Raw genomic sequence first — 19027 nt, forward strand, 5'->3', positions numbered from 1 at the left:
ATATGTAAGGATTTGAGGGCTCAAAACTGTGTCTGGCAGAATGGTAAGTGGAGTTTTTCCCCCTTTGGCATCTGTGTTGGGTGCCTAGGGCTCTCTTGAGAAAGCACCCCACATTGGGTGACTTGAAACAACAGAGATCTGTTGTCGCAGCGCCAGGAAGCCACAAGTCTGAAGTCAAGGCATGAGGGGGCCTGGTTCCTTCTGGCGGGTCTGAGAGATAATCCATTCCAGGCTCTCCCAGCTCTGGGGGAGGGGGGGCTGCCCACCATCCGGGTGTCCCTTTGTGCATGGATTTCTCATTCCCATCTCCACCTCCTCACATGGACTTCATCCTTCTGGGTCAGTCTCCAAACCTTCAGCCCTTCTGAGGACCCCCGTCATTGATACGGGGTCCAGGACTACCTTGGTGATGTCTGCAAAAGACCCCATTTCCAAGCAAGGTCCGATCCACGTGTATGGAGAGCTAGGATGTGGACACACCTTTCTGGAGGACACAATTCCACCTGCCACCCCACACAAGACTGAGGATGGCAACAGAAGGGATGACTGTGCGGACCCACAGGATGATGTCCAAGCTAAGGAGGCTGGGCTCAGCTCTGGTACCCAGCAGAGGGGTCCTCATCTCTGACCCAGGGGTCTCTCCCTCAGAGCTCTCCACCGGCCAAGCATCTCTGACCCCTGGGCCCACTTCTTAGATGTAAAAGGGAATGCGGACGAAAGGAAGAGAATGCATACAGGACACAAAGTGGGAGAAGATGGGCTGAAAATGCTGATTTGATGGTCAGTGTGTGCCGTGGACACTAAGAAGACCTGTAACAGAACTGAACGGAGCAAGGTCACGTGCACCCCTAGGAGCTACGGATATGGCGGAGGCAGGTGCTTCACTACATCCCGCTTTGGAAATATGCCGTGGCCCAGGTTGTGCATTGGGAAGTGTGATTATTTAAGACGTGCCCACAGAATTACGATTTCTGGATAGAGAAGGCCCTGAGGGTCGATGGTTGAGAATGCCACCTAAGACAGGACATGACTCTGCAATGATGCTGGCTTTTTCTTGAACTCATGACTTTATGCACCCTGAGGATTTTGTACAGGGATGTTTACAGATACACACAGACACCGTAAAAGCTGGAGGGATCTAAGATGCTGACGTGTTACATAAGACGGACGGACCGTGGATAATTCGGTTCAATACCATTCACGGTCTCATTCTGACGTCCACTGGGACCACCCAGTTTTATGCAGAGAGCACATGTTTATGAGGATTTCGTCTGTGCCTGCTGTGGAGACAGCCTTTACCTACACAGCCATGATACCCAGCCACGGGCCCAGTGGCTTTGAGGAATTAAATGCTGAAATAGAAAATATTGGTGCATAGGAAGGGCATCACCTGTAGGATGGGCTGGAGCGTCATGGTGAATTACGTACTCTTTGTATTAGCTAAGCCCTGGGTATTTATGGGGAATCTCCTATATGCAAAACATAACTGTTTGCATGAGGAAGAAGACAGAGGCCCCGTCTCCAGAGGGTAGGGTGGTCGCCCTGCTCCTTAGGACACCAGCGAGGTTGCTACTGGGGCTTCTCGACTGCAGGGACACTGGCAGGAGGGAGCCACTGAATGACCAGGCGTTGTCCCCAGGAGGTTGATCCATGAACACAAAGGTGCTCCTACTCAAACTCAGGCCCTGACCTGGCCACACTGCTGCTCAGAACGAAGCCAGCCCCACCAAACCCTCCCCGAGGACCGCCACCTCTCGGAAATGACTGCCCCACAGGGATGTTTCAGGATCTGTCCCCTCCAGGGCTGCCTGATGGACACCATGGCTTTTTCCATTAAAAAAAAAATACTGAAAATTGTATTTTACAACGGTGCTGGTAAGACGGCCAAGGAGCGTGCCTTATTCATATTCATCATGATTGTATTCTTGTTTTTCTGTCGGATTTGTAGGAAGTGACACTGAAAGCACCATCACAGACCCTGAGGAGGACTGTGAGCTCCTTGCCGTGTGCGAAGGGTGCTGGGTAGCAATGGTGATGTGGGCTCTGGGTCAATCAGATGGCTGCTCCCCCACCCTGCTGGGCCCCCACTTGGGGCCCTCTTCTGCCTCCCTTCCTTTTCCAGAGAGGATTTTCAGCCCTTGGTTGTCCCAGGTGAATCTACCTTAGTGGGAGCCATAAAGCCCTTGAAGGGACAGGAATTTGTAAACCCAACTACTAGCTACCCAAATGTGTGCATGCCCTGGACACTAAACAGACAACATTATATGGCACTAGGGACTTTGAAGGTGTAATTAAGGTATGGACCTCAAAATAGGGAGACCACCCTGGATTAACCTGCTGGGCCCATTCTAATCCCACGCGTCCTCGAAAGCAGAGAACTCCATCCGGCTGGAGACAGAAGGGGAAGTTGGATAAATTCCAAGTAGGAGACGAAGGGGACACTTGCATGGACCAGAGAGAGGCCGCTGGGAGGCAAGGGCTGTCCCTGTTGACAGACAGCAAGGAAACGCGGACTTTCCCCCTCCACAGCCCTGAGGAACTGGATTCTGCCAGCTGCCTGAATGAGACTGGAAACAGGTTCCCCCAAGTCAACCCTGTGGGAGCCCAGTGGGTGGATATCTTGATTTTGAGATGTTGAACAGCAGACCTCCATGGAGCTGGAATCCTAAATCCACAGCTCCAGAAACCACATTAAATACAGACACTTGGAGGGCGATGAGGCAGGAAGGGTTCTAGGTCTTGCCCCCAGGGGACAGATGGCCTGGCTTTGCATCCACAGGTAACATGCCTGGCAACTCGCCTTTCTGCTTTGGACAAACACCCAGAAATTCTTCCTCTCTCACGAAGGAGGGGCATGGAGGGCCCTGGTGGATTTTACTCCTAGAATCCTGGCTCTAGGGCCTTCTGATTTGGACACGGTGGGCCACGGCTCTTGTGGGAAACTCTTCAGGGTGGGTGATGGCTGCTGTGTCTTTCCCTCACGTTGTATGCTGGGTATAGCTGGCCAGGCCAGTCTGCCTGACACCCCCTTGTCTTCCAGGAATCCTGGGAAGGCTTCCCGGCCCCCGTTTCTTCTGCAGGACAGAGGGTTGCAAAGACCAGAGGGGTCCTTCCTAAGCCAGCCTTGGGTTGCACCAAGCAGCCCGGGATCTAGATGGGAACCCACTCCAGGCGGCCTCAGCGGAGGGTCGCCCCCTATAGCTGGGCTACATGCCCTTACAGCCAGGGCCGGTGGCTCCACTCCCTACGGGTGTGGGGTCAGCCTTCTGAAGGGTTGTGCAGGACTGTGTGATCCTGGGTCCTAGCTAGGCCCTGGTGGGGTCAGGGTGGGGATTCTCCATCCTGCATCTTGGCAGGGCGTGGGGGTAGCTGCCCGGGCGTGGGAGGGGTGCTGGACAGCCCAGCAGGTGTTAAGTGTAATGGGGCAAATGCAAGCTTGGTATGGCTGCCCCTGTGTTGCATGTTTTCTTTGTTGCCCTGACCTTTGGGTTGAATAATTTCTGCTCAGCCCTGCAGGCAGATATGTTAATCATTAGATAAATTTTTTCTTACAGCTCCTTTTCGCAAACAGCTTACCCCAAACGTGTCTCTCCCAAGGAGATAGGGAAATATGCATAAATATAATGATGTCCTGTCAAAGATTTACGGGAACATCGTGATCAGATTCATATCGCCAAGAGTCAGCTAACCAGGGACACGGACTTTCACAACTGTCCTTGGACTCTCTGGCACCCAGAGGTCTCCAGCCATCTGTGACCTCTCAACCTCAGCGCCCTCCAGCTCCCTAACACGGGGCTTTAGGAGTTGCTCCACCATCTCCTTGTTCGCGGACTGTCCCCATAAAGTGTCTTTCCTGGCCCCAACACGTCGTGTCTGGACTTACTGGCCTGTCCAGCGGGCAGTGGCCCGAGCTTGGACTCTGTAACATGGGGGCCCCAGAATGGAGTGGGGGTGGGGTCTATGGTCTGGGGTGCCTGTCTCAGAGCACCAGCAGGGTCCCAGGGTCTGTCCAGGCTGGAATGGGGGACACGGGTACAGGCGGGTGGCAGGTTGGGCTGGGGTGGGGAGGCTGGTCGGGCTCTGTCTGCTGTGGGCGGGAGCCTGGGCCTGGGCGGGGTTTGGGGTCTGCAATGCAGGCAGGGGGAGAGGCATGTGTCTTGGGTCTGGTGCGTGTCTGGGCCTGGGGTCCGGGCAGGGGTCTGGATCCTGGTGTGTTGGGTCCTATTCGGGGTCTGAGTTGCGGACCCGGGTCCGGGTTGGGGTCCCAGGTCTGGTTTGGGGTCTGGGTGAGGGTCCCGGGTCTGGTTCAGGGTGTGGGTCCGGGACCTGGGTTCCGGTCAGGATCCTGGGTCCAGTTCGGGGTCTGAGTCAGGGTCCCGAGTCCGGTTCAGGGTCTGGGTCGGGGTCCCTGGTCCGGTTTGGGATCTGGATCTGGGTCCCGGTCGGGATCCTGGGTCCGGTTTGGGGTCTGAGTCAGGGTCCCATGTTCGGTTCGGGGTCTGGGTCGGGATCCCGGTTGGGATCCTGGGTCCGGTTCTGGGTCTGGGTCCAGTTCGGGGTCTGAGTCAGGGTCCCAGGTCCGGCTCGGGGTCCCGGTTGGGATCCTGGGTCCGGTTCGGGGTCTGAGTCAGGGTCCCAGGTCCGGCTCGGGGTCCCGGTCGGGATCCTGGGTCCGGTTCGGGGTCTGAGTCAGGGTCCCAGGTCCGGCTCGGGGTCCCGGTCGGGATCCTGGGTCCGGTTCGGGGTCTGAGTCAGGGTCCCAGGTCCGGCTCGGGGTCTGGGTCTGGGTCCCGGTCGGGATCCTGGGTCCGGTTCGGGGTCTGAGTCAGGGTCCCGGGTCCGGGTCGGGGTCTGAGTCAGGGTCCCAGGTCCGGCTCGGGGTCCCGGTCGGGATCCTGGGTCCGGTTCGGGGTCTGGGTCTGGGTCCCGGTCGGGATCCTGGGTCCAGTTGGGGGTCTGGGCCAGGGTTCCAGGTCCAGTTCAGGGTCTGGTCCGGGCCCGGGTCCATCTGGGCGGCGGCGGCGGCGTGGCCCGGGAGGGGCGGGCCGCGCAGCGCAGCGCTTCCGCCTCCCCGGCCGGTCCGGGCGATCCCGCGGGCGGCGCGGAAGCGGCGGCCGGGCAGCCATGTCGCCTTTGTCTGCGGCGCGCGCGGCCCTGCGGGTCTACGCGGCGGGCGCGGCGGTGGTGGTGGCGCAGCTGCTGCGCCGCTGCCGCGGGGGCTTCGCGGAACCAGGTCAGGGCGGCGGGCGGGGGGGACGGCGGGTCGGGGGTCGGGGGTCGGCGGCGGGTCGGGCCCGGCGCTCCCCAGAACGGCGGCGGGGGCGCGCGAGCACCCCAGAGCCCCGCGCGCCCCCGCCCGCCGGCTCCTCCCCGCGCGCCCCGGGCCGGGGTCTCCGCTCGCGCGTCCCGCTCCGGGCCGGGCCCGGGTCCCCGCGCGCGCCGCGTCCCCCGCCGGTCCTGCAGCCGCGCGCCCCGCGGAGGAGGGGCTGCCTGCAGGCCCGGGGTCGCGCCGGGCGGCCTTCCCGGAAGGAGGCGCGCAGGGCGCCCCGCAGGCCGGAAGCGCGGAGCCGGGGGCCGTCAGCGGAGCCCCTCGACGACCTCGGACCCCCACCCCGGCGTCGGGACCCTCTCGGGACCCCGGGATGCGGATCTCCGCCCTGCTCGTACGTACGTGCCATTGCTGCCCCTGTTCACGCGCCCTGCAGCTGTGTGTTTACCGGGTGCAGGGACGCCCCTCACCCCGCCGCGGGTGACCCCCGGGGACGCTGTATTGTTGGGTGAAAAGTAGCTCTTTGCCAGAACCAAGTACCGAGCGCCAGGGGAGAGTGAGGTACCTGGTGGCCACGCCGTGCGCCCCCGGCCCGAGCAGTGGGCGGACCTGCCCTCCGACCGCCGGTCCCCGGAACAGCCGCTCCGCGCCCCTCAAGCGGTGGGCACCTCTCGAGGCCTTGGTTTCCCCACGACTGGGTGGGGGCCCGGGCCACCCTCTGCGGGCAGCAGCAGCTCCGGGTAGGACTAGGTACTTAAAAATGAGCCGTGCAGGGAAGTGAAGCCCGGTGTTAGGGCGCCTGAGCCTTTCGTATTCTGATAACTGCAAGTTGGTATTTTTAACGCACTGACAAGGACTGGGACCGAATGGCCTGTGAGGCGCTGGAGGCCCGGACTGGAGGTGGCCGGGGCCACGTGCCCCTCGGAGCAGGAAGTGCATGTAAACAGGGCAGGACTGTGGGCAGGCGTCCCCGAGCGTTGGGACCGTGGAGGGAATGTGCACCCGAGCAATTGGGATTTCGCCCGTGGTGGTGGTGGAGGTGCTGGTGGGGGTGGTGGGGAGGGTTACCCAGCCCTTCAGATGCTCGCGGAAAAGACAGAATCACTGCAGAATGGGATTGAAACTCGGTGCCACGTGACTGCAGCAAACTGCTGCTCTTGAAGCTGGGTGGCGGTGCGTCTCCTAAACTCGGGGCTTGCAATCCGCTTTCCACTTGTTGATTTAAAAAACGAAAAGGCGTTAACATGCAAATGGCCCATGAAGTCATGTGCCCAAGGCTGTGCCTAGTCCCACGCCTTTGGGTGGCGTTCACTGTGTGTAAACATGAGAGTCTCTAGCTGACTGGAAGCAAACCGCCGCCTGCCTGGTGCGTTCTAAATGATTCTGGGTACAGCTGGGGAGACATACCTTCTGTTATCTTGCTGGAGGTCAGAGTTCCAAGTGCCACCTTCCCCTCCCTTTTGAGTTCTTTCTGGTTTGCTCTTAACTGAACTTAACTTTTGGGAGGAGCCTTTGAACTTCGCCCCCGGCATCAAGCTAAACAGTAACCAAGGCTCCGTTCCCTATTTCACCCTGCAAAGTAGCTGCCTTTCATTTTCTTAACCTTTAGGAAACGACCAGGTTTCCTAAATGTGCAGGGGCAGGCACGATGCACAGTTATTGCACTTAGATAATGGGAAGAAAGGAGGAGTAACATGCTAATGTATGTTGTCCTCGATGTTAACATTTATCAAAATTTGTTCCTTAAACCCAAAAGTGTTACGCGTTCATGATGGATGTCGGTCCTACTTTTGCAGAGATGGTTTTTAAGGCAAGGGAGACTTTCTGAGCGACAGGTCAGTTCCACATTCACGTTCTCTCTATCCACATGGCCCAGACGTGTGGCTGTTGGTCAGATGTTTAAAATAGGGGACTTCGGTACTGCATTCAGCGTCTTCATGGGACATTTCAACTCAGACACAGGCCTGAACCTGTTGAACGTTGTCCTGTTGCGTTAGGACCCTCTGGTGCCACTGCTGTTGTAAATTCAGTTTCTCGGATGTGTGCGTGAGTTTGGAAAAGGAGAGGAAATCATGTTCTGGTATTGCCCAGAATTGTCCTTAAAAGTGCTGTTGGAAATAGGAGGCAGGCTTTCTGGCACGGAAAATGAACTTGTCGTTCGTTCCTGTATAGGTAGAGTGAGCACCCACCCCAAAATATGTCCGCCAGCTCTCTTATAAAGCTATTTTAGGATGGGGGCTCCAGTTCTGTGAACAACAGGCGATCTTGGGTTTGGCATGAGGCCACTTATGTGTGGGTGTTTTTGGAGATGTGTGACAGTTTTTTTTTTTTTTAATGCTTATTTTTATTTTCTTATTTTTTTATTTTTATGACTTAAAAACATTTTTTATTTGGAGGTACATACCAAAAATGCACAAATTTTAGTGTACAGTTTGATGTCTTTTCACATGCATATGCCCTCATGTAACCATCACCCAGATCAAGATACCAAACATTCTTACCAATATCTTTCCCCAGATCTGTGACAATTTGATAAAACATTTTCCTTTCTGTAGCTTACTTTATTGTACGAGCAAAAAGTATATAATATATATACCATCCAAAACATGGGTTAATTGACTGTTTATGTTATCCGTAAGGCTTCCCATTCAGCAGTAGGCTATTCGTAGTTACATTTTGGGGGAGTCAAGAGTTGCATGGGGATTTTTGATGGCTTGGGGTCAGCGCCTCTAACTCCTCTGGTGTGCAAGGGTCAACTGCACCGGGTTTTAGAGAAAGTTACTTTTCATTGGTTTTATGCACATGAGCCATTGTATTAACTGAAGTTTTCAAACGTCATCAATTTAGGCTTCCTTTAGACCTTTGGTTTATGGGATTATACCTGTCCGTGTTTACCCTCTTAGGCATTAAAATAAAAATTCAAAATGTACTTAAACCTGTATGTAAAATAGCCATAACAAGCCAATTGCCCATTACTCATAGCAGCCAAAAATTATAGCATTATTTTTTTTCATACAAAGAATAACTATATTCTGCAAAATGGAAAACATTTGTGGAAAGAGTGGCTGTGGTGTAAGTCATTGACAGGCTCTGGGATTACCTTCTGTGCCCTCTGCTGCTTCCTCCCACGTTTTGGGGGATGTTTGGATCCAAAAGGGTCAAGAAGACCGGGCTGCTCTCAGCAGACCCATCACTGGAAAAGGCAGGCGCTCAACGGGACCTTTGGGAGGTCTTGGGGACGGTCCCCCAGAGGTGTGTGGACAGGCCCTCTAAGGATACCTGGTAAAAGGCTGCTCAGAAGAAACCTTTGTCTGTGACCCTGTTGGAAGCCTGCCCCAGACCATGGACACCCAGTGGAAGGCCCTCTGCCTGGCTGTGCTGATGGGAAGCCCCCCTGGCACACATGGCCTTCTTCCCTGGGGGTCCCTGAGATGGTCTGCAGTGAAGGGCACAATTCCCAGCGGAGGGCCTCTGAATGCAGCCACGTTGCCAGTGGCCCTTCATGCTTTGTGCGCAAAACCTCTCCAGGTGCTGACATCTCTTTCAGCCAAAATAATAATAAAAGTAGTGAAAAAATCAGCCAGAATATTAACAATAATGATTATAATGCCAGCTGAAATGATAATAAAATACTAACAGCCAAACGAATCATAGTAATAATATATCAATCAAGATAATAGAGCCAGAATAACAATCCTAATAGTCATCCTGAATAATAATAATCCTAATAGTGAATAAATAAGTAAATAGGAATAAATAAGTCGTACATTGCAGTACTGATAATAGTGACAGACCCAATTGTGTTGCTTTGGTCAGGGTTCCGACCCGTGACCTTGCCTGCCTTTTCTGCATCCAGGTACCCCATTCTTCCCTCATATGGCTGCACACGGTGCAGCCTTGGGGGGCTCCTGTTTCTGTCTCAGATGCCCTCCATCTGCCCTGCACACTCTTGGGTCATCTGGAGTTGGTCACAGCAGCGATGTCCTTGTGCTCCTCCATGGCTACCATTTACCCGGCCCGTTGTGGCATCTCCCTGAAAAGTGGACTGCAAGCCAGCATGGCATGGCCGACTGTGAGGACCTGGGGGCATTCAGAGACTCCTCTCCGGCACCGAGGGAGATGGGGACCCTTGATACCTTTTGTTCCATCCTTGTCATTTGGAGTGATGTGAGGCGGCTCTAACAAAGAACCAGGTGGCTTAAGACACAGGAATCACCCTCCCCAGCTCTGGAGACCAGATGTCTGAGGTCCGGGTGGGGCAGGGCTGAGTTCCCTCCACAGGCGCCAGGGGAGGCTCCTTCCTGCCTCTGCCAGTGTCTGGGGGCTCCAGGCGGCCCTGGGCCTGTGGCCACATCTCTCCTGTATCTGCCTCCATCTCCATGTGGCATCTCCTCTGTGTGTCTCCTCTTACATCTCTTAGGAGGAAACCTCATTGCATTTAAGGCCACCCCTTAATTGCAATCCAGGACCACCTCATCTCAGATCCTTCCCTCCATCCCATCTGCAGAGACCCTGTTTCCAGATAAGTTCCTGTTCCCAGGTACTGGAAGGACATGAATTTTGGGGATACTGTTCAACCCACCCTAGTCCTTATCAAGATTAGGCTCTCAACATATTCCTGATGCTGAGAAAATGGCTGGTTAGTGCACTTTGTCTTTTTACGCCACCCCCTTGTCTCCCCCACCCAGTGCTCAACAGTGGGTTGAAAGCTTCCAGAATTAAGACACCTTTTATGAAAATCCAGGTGACTTCTTGGGCATCCCAGCCCTGATTGGCAACGCCAAGGGACTGGACATGTGGGAATCCTGGGGGGGCTGACTTGTCGGTCCCCAAAACGGCCTTGCTGAGATCCGCACGATGCTGGCACCTGTGTGCAGCAGATGTGAATTTCTGCATGTGCATGTGACTGCCCACATGTCACCTTCTGTGATGGGCATTTGGGCACGTTCCAGGGATGGAGAAATCTATCGCTCCAGTATGGTCACCTTCTGCGGGGTACACCCATGTTAAAGCGTGCAACGTGCAGAATGTCATCATTTTAACCCGTAAAATTTGGGAAAAGCTTTAGTGCCTCGTTGGCCACGTAAAGACCCCTTGGGCCCAATGAAGGCCTCGCTTTTGCATCTTGAATGGCTTGGCCACGCTGAGCTGTGCGCCGTGCGTTTTTGTAGCAACGCGGTTTAAGGTTCTTGGCGTGGCAGTGCGTGAACGTGGGGGTATGCTCGTGAGCTCACGCACCCAGCAGGTGGCTTCCCCGGAAACGACCCCAGCCGGCTGGTGGTGCTGGCTGGGTCGGCCTCTTAGAGCAGGCGGAGGCACACAGCTGACGTGAGGAAGTTCTTTAAGTCATGCAAAGAAATCCAAAACAGTGCATGGTTTCAGACGCATGGAGTCGCCGCCTCCTTAGGACCGGCCTGGACTGAAAAGGGTGCCGGTCGGTCAGACTCTCCCCTTCGCTCGGCAGACGCCTTGCACCCAGACTGGTGGCCTTTTGGGTCCTGTGTGCCCTGGTGTCACGGCAGGCCGGCTTCTGCGTGCTTGCTCGCTCAGGGCCGCGTGCCTGCGTGCCATCTGACGCTGTTTCTCTCGCTGCTTCTTAGCAGGTGCTAAGGAATGAGCACGGGGGCCGCAGGCCGGCCGCGGCCGAGGAGCCATGGACAGCAAAGGCCTGGACGCCTCCCCGACGGACCTCAAGCTAGTGGCCCACCCGCGCGCCAAGAGTAAAGTGTGGAAGTACTTCGGCTTCGACACCGACGCGGAGGGATGCATCCTGCAGTGGAAGAAGATTTACTGTCGCATCTGCATGGCGCAGATCGCCTACTCCGGGAACACCTCCAACCTGTCCTACCACCTGGAGAAGAACCACCCGGAGGAGTTCTGTGAGTTCGTCAAGAGCAACACGGAGCAGATGCGCGAGGCCTTCGCCACCGCCTTCTCCAAGCTGAAGCCCGAGTCCTCGCAGCAGGCCGCGCAGGACCCGCTGGTCGCCAAGGCCGGCCACGGGCAGGAGAGCAAGAGACAGCAGGAGCTCACGGCCGCCGTCGTCAGCCTCGTCTGCGAGGGGCTGTACCCCGCCTCCATCGTGGACGAGCCCACCTTCAAGGCGCTGCTGAAGACAGCCGACCCCAGGTACGAGCTGCCCGGCCGCGCGTTCTTGTGCAGCAAGGCCATCCCCGAGAAGTACGGCGCGGTGCGCGAGGTGGTCCTCAAGGAGCTCTCGGACGCCTCGTGGTGTGGCATCTCCACGGACACGTGGCACAGCGAGAGCCAGAACAGGGCCTATGTCACGCTGGCCGCGCACTTTCTGGCCGGTGGCGCGGCCCACTGCCTGTCCGTGGGCTCCCGCTGCCTGAAGACGTTCGAGGTGCCTGAGGAGAACACGGCGGAGACCGTCACCCGGGTGCTGTACGAGGCCTTCGTCGAGTGGGGCATCAGCACCAAGGTGTCCGGGGCCACCTCGGACTGCGGGAAGGACGTGGTGAAGGCCTGCTCCCTGCTGGACATCTCCGTGCAAATGCCCTGCCTCGGGCACACGTTCAACGCGGGCATCCAGCAGGCCCTGCAGCTGCCCAAGCTGGGCGGGCTGGTGGCCCGCTGCCGCAGGCTGGTGGAGTACTTCCAGCAGTCCGCGGTGGCCACGTACATGCTCTACGCAAAACAGAAGCAGCAGCACGTGGCCCACTGCATGCTCGTGAGCGACCGCGTGTCCTGGTGGGGGAACACGCTCGCCATGCTGCAGCGTCTCAGGGAGCAGCAGTTTGTCATCGCCGGCGTGCTCGTGGAGGACAGCAACAACCACCACCTGATGCTGGAGGCCAGCGAGTGGAGCACCATTGAGGGGCTGGTGGAGCTCCTGCAGCCCTTCAAGCAGGTGGCCGACGTGCTGTCCGCCTCCAAGTACCCAACCATCAGCATGGTGAAGCCCTTGCTGCACATGCTTCTCAACACCACCCTGAACGTCAAGGAGACAGACTCCAAAGAGATCAGCATGGTCAAGGAGGTGATCGCCAAGGAGCTCATCAAGACTTACCAGGAGACCCCCGAGATCGACATGTTCCTCAACGTGGCCACCTTCCTGGACCCCCGCTACAAGAGGCTGCCCTTCCTGTCCGCGTTCGAGAGGCAGCAGGTGGAGAACAGGGTGGTGGAGGAGGCCAAGGGCCTCCTGGACAAGATCAAGGACGGCAGCTACCGGCCACCCGAGGACAAGATCTACACGCCGCCCGAGGAGCCCCCGGCGAAGAAGCCGGGGCTGGCGTCCACGCCGCCGCCCACCAGCGTCATCAACAGCATGCTGGCCGAGATCTTCTGCCAGACGGGCGGCGTGGACGACCAGGAGGAGTGGCACGCTCAGGTGGTGGAGGAGCTGAGCAACTTCAAGTCCCAGAAGGTGCTGGGACTCGGCGAGGACCCGCTCAAGTGGTGGTCCGACCGCCTGGCTCTGTTCCCCGTGCTGCCCCGGGTCCTGCAGAAGTACTGGTGCGTGGCGCCCACCCGCGTCTTCCCCGAGCGCCTCTTCGGCTCCTCGGCCAACGTGGTCAGCGCCAAGCGGAACCGGCTGGCGCCGGCGCATGTGGATGAGCAGATCTTCTTGTATGAGAACTTGCGTGGCGGCGCCGAGGCCGAGCCAGTGGATGAAGATGAGGGGGAATGGGGCCTGTACCACGAACCGGGCTTCCCCCTGGGGGATGCTGTGCACGGCGCCTTCTTCGGGGTCCGGGATGGCGGATTCATGTAGCTGCCACGGGGTTCCCTGTGGGACGCTTTGATGAAAACCCCGACCCCGTAGGTTGGCTTGTTGGCCGGCACCGGGAGACACCAGGAGAAGGAATCTCGTGGTGGACTTGCAGCTGTGTGCATAACTCTACTCCCAAACAAGCCGAGTTCTTCCCAGGGAGGAGGGTCTGGGTTACATCTGAAAAATACCAGACCTGCGGACGGATGGATGAACCCCCTTGCCTCCTGCCCCAGGCCGTGTGCAACCTGCAGGCAAGTCAATTGAATGAAGACACGTGTACCACCTGTTCACCTGAATGGGAACTTGGTCTCTAGGAAGCTCTGGGAAACATTCTCTGGCCACAGTGAGCAGATTGTAGGAGGCAAGCTTGGAACGACTTTTATTTTAACTGTTGGCCTTTCTTCAGCAGGGCCAAGGCCCGTGTTGGGTACCCCCCCTGCTCGGACACCCCCACGTGGAGAGGATGGTCTGTTGGGAGGCCCTTGGAGTAGGCAGGACCCATCTCAAGCCGTGGGCCGCCTTCTGTAAAGGAAAGCGATTCGCGGACTAGCTCAAGACCTTCTGCGTGTTCCCCGGAGCGTGGCCGCTGCATGGGCCGAGCGGCACTGTCTCCAAGACGTGTCCCCTCTCTGCTCCCAGGCCCCGAGATGCAGGTCCCACATTTATGACGCCAAAGGCATCCCCCCGCGTATTTCCTAAACATGCTGGCTTTTTCTGACTCTGTGAAACTGTGTGCCGCCCTGGCTGCCAGCCTCTCCGCGAGTCTTGCCTTTTTCACGAAGCCCATGGGCCACCAGGCCTCCTCCTCGCTGAGTTGGGTATCTGTTTAACGCTTTCGGGTTTGACTTTGTTCCATAAGGCCCAGAAATAAATGATCTCGTAATTTATTCGTCTGACGTGCGTTTCTCACACTGACGCTGTGTGTAAGCCGTCCCACCACGAGGCAGGTTTCCTGTTGTCATTCAGAAACTTTTCCAGGCCATGGAGAATTAAGTCCGTCTCCCTGTGTCCTGGGTCCCTGGAAATGATCTCAGTCATGCTGATTTTATGGATGGGTTTGCGTTGCGATATCAGTAAATTCGCCCACGGGGTACTGTCGTGCAAGGTCCGGGAGCCGTGATTTCCTTTGCTTTTGCACTGGCCTGCCTGTGTTGCTGGCATTTAACATTCGCATGCATTTTGAGTTTAAATGGGCTCATTTCTGGTCATGCGGACTGGTGATTCCATAGCGTCCTCCGTTCGCCTGTATGTAGATGTCCTCCTGATCCTTCACATGGGGTTGTGCAGACCTGGTTCCCACCCGGTACCTAGTTCTCGTATCTGGGCCTGCCCGGCGCTCGCCTAATCCAGGATGGTAGGGGTTTTATGCTTACATCTGTCTGTAGGGCCCTGAGTGTGAGCTCTGCATTCGGGGCAGGCCCAGGGAGGGTGGGAAATGCAGCAGCCACATTCAGTCAAGGCTTTCTTAGTGTTTGCAGGGAAGGGGGCAAAGGGCAGGAGGCCAGACCCCAGGACGTCAGCGGCCCCCTATTCTTGAGTGTGGGGCCTGGTGAGCCGGGGGGGCGGAGGCTGTGCACAGGAAGTCAGGCCCAGGGAGGCTGGGACTGCGGCTACACCTTGAATCCGGGGTCTGATTTCAGACATGCATCTGGTTCCCGGATACTTGGTGTTGAGGGAATCCTGGGGCTTCTGGCAGCTGCCCAGCAGCAACCACAGACCTTTGTCAGTAAGACAGTAAATATTTGTGGCCTGGTGGCCCACGGGATTCCCAAGACCCTTTCTTATGTGGGCCTGGCCGTGAGCCCATAAAGTCACACTCGAATTTTACGTGGGCATCAAATGTGACACTTGAATTTTACGTCATTTCTGTGTTGTGAAATATTTCTGCTCCTCTGGTCTCGGTTCAACCATTTGGAAGCATAGAACTCATGAGAACATACCTGTCCCAGGAAATCCAGGCCACCCGCCTTGGCCCGAGGCTTGCAGTGGCCCGACGTGGGTCCTGGTCCACTGGTCAGAGGAGCTCTGCTCTCTCCCCTCTGCCCCGGAGTCTGCACAGCTGTGCAGGTTTGAGAGGCACTGTGCACATCTCGGGCCCCGGCACCGTGTGCCTCCCTGTACGAGCCGCCTGCTTTGAGTTTGTGCTCGTGAATCATCCTGCGATGGCCAGGGGACGTCCCTGTGTCCTGTGGATGGTCCGTTAACAGCCTGGCAGGGAAGCCACAGTTCGTGCAGCTGCGAGGAGCTGTCCCTCCGTACGTGAGCTCACAAGGTGTGCAATCTCTGATGAGGTCCCACGCCAGGATGGGAATGTTCTGGGTGATGGGGCCTCCACGGCCTTCCCAGCTGCTGGTCCTGGGGCTGACATTTGGCTACACACGTGCATTTGCCTCCTGCAGGCGTGTGCAGGCCCCTGCGTGTGATCTGTCTAGTGTGGCCTCACCTGTGGCCTCATGGCCTCTGGCTATTGCTGTTAATCTGCTGAGTGAATTCTGGGAAGGCAGGAAGCTAAGATGGCATCAAGTCCGTTTGTGTGGGATTCTTAGCGTTTAAGTGGCTGCCAGCAGGGGCAGTCACAGGGGGCCCTCTCAGCCCTGACTTTCAGGAGTTATGTCTTCCTGAATCCTTTAATTGGGTCCCCTATTAATACTCTGTTCCCTGGCCAGGTTACTTTCAGGGTTCACAGGAGGCCAGGCTTCTGTCTTCCTGGCGTGTGCCCGCTCGGGAAGGTGGGTACTGCCAGGGGTCTTTGCCGTGAGACCCCACGCCCAGCAGCCCCGTCTGAGCACAGCCTGACCTGCTGACAGATCACGGGGCTGAGGGACCAGGTGCTGATGTCCCTTAGGGTGCAGGGTGATGCCGTGGGCTGAGAGCCCGTTTCTCCTGGTTTGGGGTGCCCTCTGCACATGTCCTGGACCCATATGTGGAAACGCTTTCTTCGGGAACTTGCGGCCCCCTGGGTCTCTGTCCCGGAAGTTGGACTGAATTCAGAATGGACGGAGTTTGATATTTCAGAGCTGTCTGGGTCCCCGGAACTCGTTTGCAGCTCTGTCTGGATGCACAGGCCGTTCTGTACTCCTGACTCATCTCACGTGGGGGCTGGGCTCCCAGCCGGACTCACCCTCATGCTAACCTCTAAACTTTGGCAGCCGAGTGCCCTGCAGGTGGATGGCATCTCCTGCTTGGTTTTGGGAGCCTCCAGACCCATCTCCTTCACCCGAGGTCCCTAGGCACACAGCCACCTCCATCCTGTTTGCACGTGGCCTTGAATCTCAGACGACCTCAAGTCCAGGTCCTGACCCTGGAAGGCTCCTCCTTGGCCAGGGACTCCCTTTCTGCAGACCCTGGTTCTCAACTGATGGCCGGCGGCCACAGCACAGAGGTGCCCTGCTTGCCAGAAATGCAGGCTGGGGGCCTCCTGGGACCTCCTGCATTCTCACTGGACCCCTGGGTGCCTGTGCACATCCAAGCTTTTTACCCTGTTCCCCAGGGTGGGGGCCCCATGTTGGGGTTGTACACCTGGGCGGGCATCTGCTCTGCATATACATCTGGGACGCCACCAAAATGCCTGCTAAGGAGACACACCATGCAAGGAAGCATTTTCTGCCTCTTGCTTTCCGGGTGGTCGGTTCAGCTACTCGATTGGCCCAAACTCATTAGACTTTTGGCTAAGGGGGATGGGACAGCCATGCCTTTTTCAGGGAGCACATGGCACATTGTGGGGAGCACATTCCTCAACACATTTCCTTGGAGCAACGGGCAGTCATCTGCTCGTCAGGAGGATGGAACCCCGTGACTCCACCGGGGACTTTGTGGGGGCCGTTTTCCTGAGTTTGGGGCACCAGATGCCTCTCATCAGAGATTCAGTTTGAAGTTCCCAGATGCCAGGCTTTATGAGTCATCTTGAGGCTCTTGTTTCTGGGAAGGTCATGGTGGGGTTTTCGAGGAAATGAGGTGGTGATTGGTGGCTAGACAGGGCAGAGAGAGCCCATCCGTGCACAGAATTGGGAACCCCTGCTTTGCTGTCAGCCAGTGTTTTAACTTACGTATGATTGTGCATTATATTTAGATGCATCGTGATTCAACTTATATAATTACATCAATGCCCAGGTTGTTATATTTGCACTAAACTTTATTCAAAGCATGGTTGCAATTGATACTTTATATATAAATAGCACATATGTATGTGCATAAATATATATATGTAGTATATACATACTGTTTATTTCACATTTATATATTTTCTTATATTCCCTTTATGTGTCTGTCAATCATCTAGGTATCTTATTTGTATCATCTATTTATTGTCCATATTTACATGTGTGTTTATTATCTATTATCATCTACCTGTTTACCACCTTTGTATTTATCTATCTGTTTTCTATCACCCACCCATTCAGTCATGCTGTTACAGTTAAACTGAAGGTACTGGGCTTTTAGTCTCTATGTGAAATTTTCTGAGTTAAGGCTTTTTCTGAAAGGAGAGCTGCCCCCGGCTCTCGGGGCTTGGATTTACAGTGTTACCTGCGCTATAAAACAGGCTGGGGGGAACCGAGGGATTCCCACAGCCCAGCCCCCTCACGTCGCAGGGGCTCTGAGGCCCGCACCTCGCACGTTCCTGCCCAGGACAGTGGGATGGAGCATCTTGTGCACTGCGTGTCGGGTCCTCTGCCTCCCAGGCTGCCGTGGTGCCCGTCCTTCCTGCACACCTGGCCAGGGAGGTACCCCATCCCCTTAGGGCCACTCAGACCCCGCACCCAGCCGCCTGCCATGACTCCAGTGTGGGGGCCCTGTACAAGGCAGGCAGTGCAAACAGTGGCTTGCTTGGGGATGTGGGGGCCTCGTCAGGGCAGAGCCCAACCATTCTGACTGTCTGTGAAGCCTGGGTGCGGGTTCTCCAGGCAGGGCTGGGGCAGGGTGCGGGGTGCAGGGGGAGAGTTCCAGGGGGCAGGAGGGTCCTGGGAGCAGAGGCCTGCATGGTGGGGGCCCCGCACCAGGGACACCCCCTTGGAGGGCTGGCGAGGGTCAGGGCAACGGGCTGGCTGTGCCCCTCCTGGCCTTGTCCTCCTTTCTGGGCCACGCTGGTGGGGCGTCGGGATGAGTTAGGGCTGAGGACGGGGGCAGGAGGGGTCCCAGGAGGTGCACCTACAGTCCGTTATGGCCGGATTGGGGGTCAGAACGTGCAGGGAAGGCATCTGCACCACTGGCAGGAAGCAGGCGGTGCTGCAGGAGGCCCTTACTGCCCTTTCGCCCTCACCGCCGACCTCCCTCAGTGGCTGCCTCCGGAGCAGGTGGTGTGAGCCTGCCGGGCCCTGAATATGTGTTCCCAGGGGCCTTGTGTGGCTGTGTGTCTCCCACGGGGAGGATGTTGGGTCCTCGGCCTTTGGGAGGGGATCAGGTAGTGAGGGTGGGTCCCCGTGATAGAGTTGGTGCCCTTCTAGGAATGACGCCTTCCATCACCTGTCTATCTCCCTATCTACATACATCGCACCCTCTCCTGTTGCCCTGGAGGACCCTCATTAACACAGATGCCTGGATATCTGTCTGGATGTGTTTATTTATTATGAGGAATTAACTCATGAATCCTTGGAGGCCAAGAAGAGGCGTGATGTGCCGTCTAAAAGCTGGAGGCCCGGGAAGGCCCGTGAATAATCCAGTCCCAGTCCAAAGTGCCCAGAACCAGGAGCAGTGATGTCCGAGGGCAGGGAGAAGGTAGACATCCCAGGTTAAGTGGACAGAAACTGAATTCTCCCAACCTTTTGTGCTATTCAGCCCTTCACCTGATTAGATGAGGCCCACCACAGGGCCACCTGCTTTATTCAGACCACCCATCCCAGTCTGGGCGTGTTCATTCTGTGGGCTTGGACAACTGCGTAATGACCTGTATCCATCAGTATAGTGTCACACAGAGTCGTTTCTCTGCCCTAAACGTCCTCTGGGCCCCACTTGTCCATCCCTCCCTCCCCCAGTCTCTGGTGGCCACGGATCTTATACTGTCCCCGAAGCTCGGCCCTTTCCAG

The 19027-nt window shown here is 56.7% G+C and overlaps 2 protein-coding genes and 1 long non-coding RNA gene across 12 annotated transcripts in view; 2 read left to right on the plus strand and 1 right to left on the minus strand.

The window, feature by feature from the left end:
- LOC130682171 (uncharacterized) overlaps positions 1 to 6290 on the minus strand; it is a 32334-nt gene extending 26044 nt beyond the window's left edge. The window contains exon 1 of one of the 2 annotated variants that reach the window (XR_008995430.1): positions 5672 to 6290. This is a non-coding gene — a long non-coding RNA (uncharacterized LOC130682171). The remainder of the gene's footprint in view (positions 1 to 5671) is intronic. The other variant, XR_008995429.1, reaches the window with a different exon arrangement.
- LOC130682169 (E3 SUMO-protein ligase ZBED1) lies at positions 5094 to 13894 on the plus strand. Of its 7 annotated transcripts, none has more exons than XM_057496316.1 (2): positions 5094 to 5233; positions 10870 to 13894. In XM_057496316.1, exon 2 carries the CDS (start codon positions 10923 to 10925, stop codon positions 13005 to 13007), a length of 2085 nt encoding a protein of 694 aa, XP_057352299.1. In that variant the 5' UTR covers positions 5094 to 5233; positions 10870 to 10922; the 3' UTR covers positions 13008 to 13894. The 7 variants fall into 7 exon arrangements, with proteins under 7 accessions (XP_057352299.1, XP_057352300.1, XP_057352301.1 ...); XM_057496317.1 differs by having other exon boundaries at positions 5096 to 5233; positions 10873 to 13894; XM_057496318.1 differs by lacking the exon at positions 5094 to 5233 and adding an exon at positions 5441 to 5667.
- LOC130682170 (dehydrogenase/reductase SDR family member on chromosome X-like) overlaps positions 5100 to 19027 on the plus strand; it is a 108319-nt gene continuing 94391 nt past the window's right edge. For 2 of the 3 annotated variants that reach the window (XM_057496323.1, XM_057496325.1), the window contains exon 1: positions 5100 to 5233. In XM_057496323.1, coding sequence (XP_057352306.1) covers positions 5125 to 5233 — 109 coding nt within the window. In that variant the 5' untranslated portion in view covers positions 5100 to 5124. The remainder of the gene's footprint in view (positions 5234 to 19027) is intronic. The other variant, XM_057496324.1, reaches the window with a different exon arrangement.

The sequence above is a fragment of the Manis pentadactyla genome, chromosome Y, assembly GCF_030020395.1.
Source record: "Manis pentadactyla isolate mManPen7 chromosome Y, mManPen7.hap1, whole genome shotgun sequence".
NCBI lineage: Eukaryota > Metazoa > Chordata > Mammalia > Pholidota > Manidae > Manis > Manis pentadactyla.